At 31.6% G+C, this 11155-nt stretch overlaps 1 protein-coding gene across 5 annotated transcripts in view; it reads right to left on the bottom strand.

Annotated features, from left to right (window-relative positions):
- Positions 1 to 11155, bottom strand: part of LOC106469147 (tropomyosin-like) — an 18567-nt gene that overhangs the window by 3966 nt on the left and 3446 nt on the right. Inside the window, exons 2-8 of one of the 5 annotated variants that reach the window (XM_013929611.2) lie at positions 10777 to 10910; positions 9095 to 9212; positions 7338 to 7408; positions 4266 to 4341; positions 3100 to 3162; positions 2120 to 2189; positions 478 to 586 (exon numbers count right to left, since the gene is read on the bottom strand). In XM_013929611.2, the coding sequence (XP_013785065.1) occupies positions 504 to 586; positions 2120 to 2189; positions 3100 to 3162; positions 4266 to 4341; positions 7338 to 7408; positions 9095 to 9212; positions 10777 to 10910 (615 nt within the window). In that variant the 3' untranslated portion in view covers positions 478 to 503. Of the gene's footprint in view, positions 1 to 477; positions 587 to 1390; positions 1419 to 2119; positions 2190 to 3099; positions 3163 to 3236; positions 3300 to 4265; positions 4342 to 7337; positions 7409 to 9094; positions 9213 to 10776; positions 10911 to 11155 lie in introns of all 5 variants that reach the window. The other 4 variants (XM_013929609.2, XM_022397576.1, XM_013929612.2 and 1 more) reach the window with 4 other exon arrangements.

Below are 11155 nucleotides of genomic sequence, written 5' to 3' on the forward strand. Positions count from 1 at the left end.
GACCACTGTTTACCCCTTTGAGCACTTATGTCCCATCCCAAAATAGATATGTGCTTCTGTATAAATCTGTTCCATCTCAACATACTCACTATTGTGGAGTTTTACCAATGTCCCCTCTCCGAGCTGAAGGTAGCACTGTTAGAGTTATATGAACACAAACAGTCAATATATATGGAGGTACGTTATTCTTTTGTATTAACGCTTTTGAATACACTTGTGTAACACTTAAACAAAACAAAGCAAAAAAAAAAAAATTTACCTGCACTTAAATAAAACTTAAACAAGAAATAAGGCTAACATACACTGTGCTCTTTCATATTATCTACTTTTTAACCACAAACAAAATTATAAAGAAACATACATGCAGTACCATCCAACAGTGGAAGTGTTATATTAAAGTGTAAACTTAAATTCATGCACATTGAAACCCAAAACATAAACAATAAATGTGGGGCTAAGGAAATCATGCAGGCCAACCTTTCACCATGCTGCAAGCCTAACAATCACATGGAGGCAATGTCTTTCAAGGTTGTTTCAACCTCTTCCTGCAGAAGGTGGCTTTTTTCTCGCTCTTCCATCAACTCATCTGGAACACATGATACATAATTTGTTTTTTTAATTCCTTCTTGATAGTAGAATCTAAACTTGGTCCTCTGAGAATCTATGTATACTTTCTTAGCGAGGTAAAATTGATTCGGAATCTCCAAGACGACCAAACAAGAAATAATGATGTAAGGTTAAGTCTAGTGTTGACTTGTTACTAATGGTTATAACACCAATAAAGCTAAATATAAAACAAGAACAAGTAACTGCTTTTGACTCTTAACAGCTGAAAAGATTATATAAATGCACATCTGCTGAAAATAACATTTTATTAGTTTATTAAAAAACAGTTGTTAAACACACTAAGAAACCGAAAAACACTGGTCAAAGTTTTGATACACGACGAAGAGGTCAAAATGTTGGCGGTTTTTATTTTCTTTCAGCATTTAACCATTTTCATAATATTTTTAGATTTTACCTTGCTCTAACTGTACTCGTTTTCTACGACAAAAAACAGTACGTTGACAAGTCTTGTTAGTTTTAAGATGTTAAAGCCACAAATACATTATTTCAAATCTATAATTTATACATTTTTACAAACACCAAAATTTTCATGCAATCGAAATTAAGATTTGTTACAACACTAAACATGCTTATATACATGCGAGTTAATAAAACAAACATTCTAATATAGGCTATGTTCCACAGTTAACAAAATACAAGTTATTTCTTGTCCTGCTACTGACATTATAAACACTGTTTGTCTATGTAAAATAAAAGTTTCCACAACAACAACAAAAAAAAGTCTATTTAATGCATCCTAACACTGTATTTTAACTATACTTACATACAGATTCACGAGTTTGGCAGCATTTCTGAGAGAACAATAGGTACTTTAAAATACTTTTTCTATTTCAGTATAACAAAATGTGTAAAAAAAATGTTTACATATTAAGTCAGTCAAATTGGCTTAGTTTGAAGGGTCTGAGTTAACATACAACAAAACAAAATTAAGAACTAGAAAAGTATGTTATGTGCAGTGGCATTACAGAACCAAGAAAAAACAAAACATTATATCTATCATAGTTTAAATTCCAAATACGCATTTCAGAATTGGAACCACAACTAGTTCTGAAAACTGGATATTAAAAACGACATACTACTAAATAAAGGACGAACATAAAACAAAGTTTCCTTTTGTAGGCAAAATTGTTGTTCTTCAGAATCATCACAATTTCTGAAAAATATCATTAAGTGCCAAGAGGAAGATGTAACACACTCTTAAGTAGTTCTAATGACGTGAACTTACACTGTTCACACACACTCTTAAGTAGTTCTAATGACGTGAACTTACACTGTTCACTTCAGCTGGTTTTAGTAGTGATATTGAAAACATTCCGTACAAACAAGGACAAATAAACAATTTCACTAAAAGACAGAATTTGAAACTTGGCTTAACCTAACTCTGGTACAATGTTCAACACTTTATTATTAAAACAAAAAGGGTTTCATACAATTATTTCATAACACTTAAACTTTCTGTCATGTGTTAACTACCAGTTTTAGATATACTCACCTTCCAGTCTATCTACTTCTTTCTGCAATTTTTGCATGGATCTTTCTGCAAACTCAGCACGGGCCTCAGCCTAAACACAAATGGGAACTTTTTCTGTTACTACATTATTCACACACTTCATTTAAACTATGTTCTATTCTAAACCCTCTTCCGTATATCATAACGACACTTACTACCTTGCACAAAAGAGAATAATCCTATTACATATATTTTTATCATTTTAAAATTAAACTACTATACACAAGTATAATTGTTAGTACATTATCTATGTTTATCAACAAAGTTATGACAAACCTGATACATATAGCAAAATCCAGTCCTCTACACCAGAAAACACCTAAATGGAGTCAAGTATATACCTATAACCACAATTACAGCTGAAAGTATCAAAACATATAACTAAGCTAAACAACAACTGCCCATTAAATATGTTTGTACCAGTTTGTTCAGGATAGTAACTTACAGACAAAATTCAGTCTCAACATCGGGAGAAATAGTCTGAAATAGACAATATACCATTTCTTTATGTATACAATAAATACAAAGTATTTAATCTATGTAATGTTACTTAGAACACTGCAAAGTACAAAACAAATAATTTAGTCTTTAAGAATGTTTCCCCCCCCCCTCCCATTTACCAATATCCAATTGTTATTTTCAACCATTAAATGTGTTTTTCAATACTTAGGTATTTTTAACTTTAAGTTTTTAAAATTGAGAGATACTGCATTCAGCACTGTTAGCTTGGTCAGTTTCAATTTCCTCAAGTAACATACGAGTTAAGGCAGCACCCCATCCTTCAGCTGATACTGAACATACTGGCTACTAACAAGGTTGTTTGTGTCATTGTATGCAGGTTAGTTAAGGCAAAACCATAAACCTATTGTTAAAACAACTTAAACAGGTTCTACTGTTATATGATTAGTAACAGAAGATGTATTTGTAGGGTTAGTATTCTGCTCTGCTGAGTTTTGCCATACCTCCTGAAGTCGGTCTGACAATTGCCGAATTTGTTGATGATATGATTCTTCTTTTTGGAGAGCCTGTGTATAATAAAAGAAAAAAAAGTATATATATACAAGCCCCAAAATATTTTAAGCAAATTCCACCAGCTCACCTCCTTAAGCCTAGCAGTCAATGAATGGACTTGTATCTCAAAGGATTCCTCTCTTTGCTGAGCCTAAAGAGAGAGAGAGAGAAGTGAAAACAGCAAACGATTTATACCTAGAAGAAAAACAATAACTTTTTTTTTCTTTTATATTATGGTGCTGAAACAAGGGATTTGACAAGCCGCTGGGAAAAAGAAAACAAAATCAAAGATGTTTTCTTTTTATTCTTTTAACAAAACCAAAAGACAAGAGCTTCTGAGGACAATAAAATCTTGTGCTTTAGCAAACGGTATAGAGAACAGAACAGAGGCTTTTAAAATACTTGCAAAAGCTAAAAACAAAAATAAACTAAACAAAATTGAGTAATGATTAATGAAACTTTTAAACTTTTTAAAGTCTTAGCTCTTATGAAAACAACCATTTCGATTAATACTGGTTTATTATTTCAGTAAATAATGTCTCGAGACTATAATTAAATAATATCCAGTCAATTTTTTTAAAATGTTAATCTTATATTTTAAGGTTCCCCTATGAATTAAAATCAACTGGTGATCACAAACACACACACACAAAAAAAAAGCTTTCTTCAATGATCAAGTGAATTTATTCATTTACCCATGCATAGGCTGAAATATTTTAAGCCACTATTCTTATAAATAGGACATGCTGTTTTTTTAACTGTTTCTTAAGTGTAGAATTTTAGCTTCACATCTCAAAATAAATGTAGGTTTTAGAAGGACAAAAAGTTCCACAAACCTAAATTATTCATTTATTCATAACAAAGTTAGTCTTAACCAACAATTATATAACTAGGTACTTACAAAATCAAGAATATTTATATTTTGCAGTGCTTGTTTTCCAAATTGCAAGTTAAATAAATTTTTTATATACACTCACTAATAAATTATGTAGGTAAATATCAACTTTTACAAGCTGAATATATTAAAATTTTACCTAGAACATATTCACCCTTTTCCACAGCAGTCCTTTAAATCTTTTGCAAGAAACATATTTATTTAAGAACTGCAAATTCCTACCTTCTCCTCACTGACTTCCAGAGACTTCAGGTTATTTCCAACTATCCGCAGTTCTTCTTCAAGATCAACAACTTTACTGCAAGACAGAAAAGAAAAATTAAACAAATCCGAGCTGAAACACGTTGCATATTTGCAAAATCCTAAAATCTTTATTACAAGTTTTGTTTTTATTAGAAGTCAAAATTTGTCAAATTAAAAAAAATTCACAACTGGTTATTTGTACTGCATTTATCAAAGGGATTGAACCCCCATTTTAATACTATAAATACCTGAACTAACCTCTGAACCATCAGTCCTAAGTTTGAAAGGTTAATACATGTATGAGTGTAATCCAATGTCTTACTAGAGAAATTGAATATTAAGTTTTTAAATGTGTCTAATGTTCACATACATCTTAAATACAATTAATGTCTACTGTATATTTTGTTTTTTTGTGTTAAAAAATTACTATAGAACTTTCAGTGTTTCAGTGGATTCAGACTTTGAATCGTTACAACTCCAATTTCATAAAAATGGCATGAAATGTTAACATTTTCGTTACCTGAAAATGTATTTCCAACAGATACCTCTATGCACAGAATAGCTTATTTTCCTCTAGAGTTCACACGATCTGCCAAACAGATTTCCAAGCCACCAGTGTTGTGAAAACTCCCACCTAGCCCCAAACGAGCCTTCACCAATAGGACAGCAATATACCTCGATGCATAATGACACCTCCTCCAATTGCACTCATGAATCCTCATTCTTTTCCTCGGCACTGTCGTGTACAGACATGTTTCACTTTGCCAACATTTGCAACTTTTTCAATTTTCACTTGATTGAGTTTAGGTATACTCTATATGAATTTAGAGTTTAATGGAACTCTTCTTCCACTGATGCGGGTCAAGATATTACTCACCCAGTACAAATTACCAATAATTCAGTAGGAAGTTCTTTATCTGTAGAAGACCTGACAGCCATTATCCAAAGTATGGTGGGGTCTATGATGCAGCCAGGAACCTCTGCTCGAGTCCCTTCTACTCACTTTTCTTCGAGCCTGAAGTTGAGGATGACAAATTTACCTTCAGATTTTGTTTAGGAATGTCCTTACTTACTGAAGAACATTCTCAGTCTACTTTGAATTTTTCAAAACCTTATTACTTGGGTATGTACGAGAGAGAGTTCTCTCTCTTCCTCTCATGATTTCTTTGTCTTTCTCCTCTCTCCAAACTCTGTTAAACATGCCATTTCCTTTCTAGATCAACATTGTTTCCATAAACTTATGCCTTATCCCTCCTGCCTGATTCATCTACATGATAATTACAACTCAATGGACTTATTCAAAGTTGTTCAGGGTGAGGATCATCTTCACTAACAACATCGGAAGAAGAGTTCATATTAAACTGTGAATTCATATCGATTATATCTAAATTCAATCAAGTGAAAGTTGAAAAGTAGCAAATCTTAGAAAACTGAAACATGTCTGTACACGACAGGGCTGAAGAAAAGAATGAAGATTCAAGAGTACAAATGTAGGAGACATTATTGCACATGGAGGTTGTCACATTCCCACTGGTAGAGAGAACTGCTGCATAATTACATCATGTGGCGCAAGTTCACATGGTTTCACACGAGATTAGGTGCGAGTTTTCACAATACTGGTGGCTTACAAATGTCTTTGGTAGTTGTAAACTCAAGAGCAAAATAAAGTATTTGTTTGAAGAGGCGAGTATTCATCTTGGAAATTCCTACAGTTATTTTTTTATTATTATTATTATTACATATTTGTCAGGATGAGTTTTTTTTCTTTACGTGAATCTATCTACTTAGTACAAACACTCCTTATCGAAGAAAAGACACCAAGTTATTTAGCGTTAAGCCCTTCTTGAACTGGGATGCATCTAGAGGTTGAGTATGTTATATGAAAATGATTTTGGAAAACTGTTTTCCAGCACTTGTTTCAACAATTCATAAATCCACAGCCCATATGGAATAGTATTTTCTTAATTATGTTACATAGTGTTGCCAGGGGCATGTGCACGACTTTTGCCACTGACTTGTGTTCATGAATTCTTTACAATTGAGTCTTTTTTGCTTAAAACGACTCAATTAAGACTTTTTGCAGGTCTCTTTCTGGATGGCCCAGGTGACTCAAGTTAATCCATATTCATTTGGTTTCCAACACCTTTAAATACAAAGGATACCAATCTTGGAAATTCTAAGTCCTTGATCTGAACACATTTTTTATGATCTAAGTGTTACAATATTTTGCATCCAAATGGGTTATTACATACCCTTCCCAAAAGTAATCAACTTAACAAAATAATGCCAATAAAAATATCTTCTTGATTGAAGAATATAATGCATTACACCGTAATTGATTCAGTACTTGATTCAGAGATTTTTGTTCAGTTCACAAACTTGCATTTTATAGACCTATGGTTGGGAGTTATGTTAGTATTTACCACACTATGCTTAACAATTAGATACCTTTAAAACAAGTAGTTTAAAATAAACTTCTTCTAGGAAAACTCAACCTTCAATATAAACTTGACTAACTATTTCAAGATGCTTCGACCTGCTAGCACCATCATCAAATTAGTTCCTGTAGTGGCTGATTGATAACATTTACAATATCAAAGAGGAACCCTGTTGAAACTTATTTTACAGTTGTACGTGAATGAAAATGTTCTATCAGTAGTAAAATCAAACTAGCTAAAATGAGGTGCAGTTAGTCACAAACACAAGGTTCAATATTAACATCATTAGGAAATCAATTTGTCAACAGTAATGTTCACATCCTATGTCATCACGACTGTTTAACTTGATTCTCAGATGCATGTTCTATTGATTTTCATGTACGTTAACTATATAAAATACTACTGATAAACTTCAGATCAGAGCAAGAAATTTAGTTAAGAGAGAAACTGAAAATGACTAAAAATTAAATATATAAAGATTACAATTACTTGTTTCATCAGTTGGGTGACATCGCTGTTGACAATATTTTACATTTCTTTTTGACAAATATTCAATATTTGCAATATCTAGATTAGAAATAACTTTCATTATGTTAACTGCTGTAGCTCTCACCTTTCACCCCCATGTGCCCTTTCTTCTGCTCGTTCCAAGTCTGCTTCTAACACAGCAATCCTACGAGCCATCTACAAATCATGCATACGTGCACATACATATTAGTTAGTAAAAAATTCACACTCAAACCTTTTCGTTAATCAGTTTAGGGTAAGCCCATACACTGAATACTACATCACTGTTATAACCACAAAAACAACACAATAACAGTTCTATATTCCTGAAAATTGCCCTATCGACTGTTATACTGGGACAGAGAAAAAAATATGATTAGTATTCTAAAACATACTGGAATAGAAGATCCTGTGTAAAACAAAAAGAACAAGCAACTGGGCCACCAGGTGTCTGACAAAGCCCGCCCATTCTCACAATTCCTCAGTTACATTCTACGTTAGGTTTAACTTCTTAAACTGATAAACTATTTGTGCAATCTGCAAGCAAATAACCAACATACTAAAACAAGCAGTTCAAAAATACTAAAGAAATCAGAATGATAGTTTTAATATGATTTCCCAGAAAGTTATTTTTTTTTGCATGCAGATCATGTTAACATTTATATTTAACCACTAAGCAATACCGGAGTTGCCACAGAAAACATAGTTGCTGCTGTGCATGTTATGTCAAGATAAAACAAGTAGTTATTTTCAATAATTCAGTTCTTGTGTGCTTACTAAATAACATTATATTATAAAAAAAACAAAGATATTAGTTTGTACTTTATAAAGTCATCATAGTTAATTCTCCTCCTTAAAATGTCTTTCCTCAAAACATGTTATCAAATATACTAGTAAACAGACAGTCAAGAACAACAAAAAAAATCCTGACACTGTATTAAGGTCACACACAAAGAAAAAAAATTCAAATGTGACTCAGGCTTTAAAAATCAGGGCATCCCCAAACATTCCTCTAATTGGATGCAAGTGAACCAAGAGATAAGCAAACATGTTTATACTGCTGCATTCCTTGCACAATGAGGTTCAGATGGCTATTTTACTGATTTATGTGACACGTTTTTGCAGTTACAGCCCATAGGGTTAAAAACATGCTGTGCATGTGTTTGAGAGAAAAAAAAGACAAAAAAATGAAAAAACAGGCACAGCTCAACTTCTAAACAAGCAATAAAATTAAAACCATCTGTTTCACAGCAATATGTTCTCGAGGAAAGACGAGTTGAATTTTACCACAAACAGAACTTATAGAGGAGAGCAAATGCCTATTTTATAAAATAAGTTTGGTAATAACAATAATATAAAAAAGCAGCACTACCATTTGTGTTTAATCCCAGTTTAATAATAGAAAGAGTGCATTTAATAAATTTACTTATAAAAAAAAAAAATTCTTGCTGTTTGTAAAGCAGTAATGAATAGATTGGACAATCAAACACGGCCACTTCTTTAAGGACTAAGCTCAATCTCAAATTATTCTCTTTCCTTTAACTTGTGTATAATAATTAGAAAAAACTAACTACTGCATGGTTACTATGTTAAGTGTCTTGAATGTGAACTGAGTATTACTACACATGCATAGTTTAATAGAATGGCACACAGACATAAAATAGTGCAGACTAACTTAAAGCAGCAACCATCTAAACAAAGTTAAAATATTTAAAAACATCCATCTTGTGAAAAGTCACATTTTGAATATTTTAAAAACTTAATACTGAGTCTTGAATGAATTATTCACATTCAAATTCTGATGAAGGTATTTAAGCCTAACAGTCAGTATTTTCAGTAAGAAATCACAATTTCTTTCCTTACCTCTTCATACTTTTTATCCGACTCTTCAGCTAATAGTCTAGCTTGGCCTAACTCTGCTTCTAAAATAGACATCTTATCATCCTCAAGGTTGGTTCGATTTTCCAAGGCTTTTCTTTGTCTGAATGTTTCATATAATTAGCACAATTTTCAAATTAAGACCTATCTATACAAAGTAATCAAATATTTTGGGCTCCAAGAATGTAAGTATGTGTGAATAATGCTTTAAGAACATTTTTTTCTTTTTAAGCAAAGTTTTTCTGTCACAAATTGTAAAATTGCTCAATCTTCAAAAATGCATCTTTGAATATTTGATCCACATGGTGTAAAGTGCATGCTTGATCACAATCAAATGATACTGTATAAATTACAATCTTTGCTCCTTATTAGACTGTTGTTTTATACTCTTTAGGAGACTAGTATTTAACTAAAAACTAGTCCAGAAACTTGGGAAATAGCTTGATTTATAATTATTTGCATAAATAAAGAAAATCTGAATATTTTAATCTTAATTTCAACTATTACTTTGGATAAATGAATCAAATCATCACCATCAGACTTATTATATAACAGAGCATACATATAAAATCTCTACACTATGTTATCAATACAGGTATTTTTGTTGGTTTTGATAAAATGGTTATAATCTTCCTACAGCAAAAAATTAATTAAATGGGCTTTTAACAAGAATTTTAAACAAATTTCTGAAAGCAAGTGAAATTTAGTACCTTTTGAAAGAAAAGTAATCTAAATAGTAAAGTATATTAACAAGGTATTTTAATGAAATTCTGAATGTAGCTACTAATACATAACTTTATGGCAAAAATAAATACTGTATGGTACGACAGATGATTCCAAAAACAATACAATATTTAATTACTCAGTGCTACTATATATAGTGCAGTCTACAAAGATATTTACACAGTTTTAACTTTTGTTTATTTGCCATTGGTGCCATTTTTTTATAAATAACACTTTTAAACTAATAAAGTACAAAATACCATTATATATAACGTTTGGGGGCAAATATAATCGGAATGAAATAAATTCTAACAATCAAAACTAGAACAATTATAACCTAAATTTAAGGTACTCTTTTGGAACATACAACTTATTAAATTATTATTATTTGCTGAAGAAAAACATGGATATATATAAATCATTTAGCAAGAAGTTATGTTTTAGTGAATCATTAAAATGGTAATAATGATAGTATCTTTGTAGACCGCACGCTATAGTAGCACCAATTATTCCATCTCAAAGTATTGCTCAATAAAAAAAAAACTGACTTAACATATACTAATACTTTACAAAACATTTTGGAAAAATTAAAAACTTCACCATGAGTTTACACAGTTTCAAATTATTTGTAGACTACAAATCAAACTAGCTTTAAATTCATGTGTGTAAAACAACAAAACAAAATTTACAGACAGAATACTTTTACACAGTCCGTTTTAAGTTATCGCAACTCCCTAAATTAATTCATCCCCTTTTCAAACAAGTTGATAATTTGTTTATTAAATAGAAATACCTGGACAGTAAATATAAATGAAAACTATATTAGACTTTTATATTAAACATTGTACTTCATTTGATAAAAATCTATATAAAGAATTTTAACAATGCACATTCTTGATTTTCTTTCTTTTTTTTTAAATTAGTTACAATGAAATGTTACATACCGCTCACTTTCATCAGCAGCCTGGGAGGCCTCCTCCAGTTTCTGCGTAGCTATTTTCAACCTTTCTTCTGACCTTTCCAGGTCATCTTCCAACAACTGAATTCTTCTATTGAGTGCAGCCACTTCACTTTCAGCCTATTCAAGCAAGTAAGAGAACATCAACATGAAGCTTTTACATAAATCAAGTGCAGCCACTTCACTTTCAACCTTTACAAGTCAGAGAACATCAACATGAAGCCTTTACATAAATCAAGTGCAGCCACTTCACCTTCAACCTTTACAAGTCAGAGAACATCAACATGAAGCCTTTACATAAATCAAGTGCAGCCACTTCACCTTCAACCTTTACAAGTCAGAGAACATCAACATGAAGCTTTTAT

This window comes from Limulus polyphemus, unplaced genomic scaffold, assembly GCF_000517525.1.
Source record: "Limulus polyphemus unplaced genomic scaffold, Limulus_polyphemus-2.1.2 Scaffold3324, whole genome shotgun sequence".
NCBI lineage: Eukaryota > Metazoa > Arthropoda > Merostomata > Xiphosura > Limulidae > Limulus > Limulus polyphemus.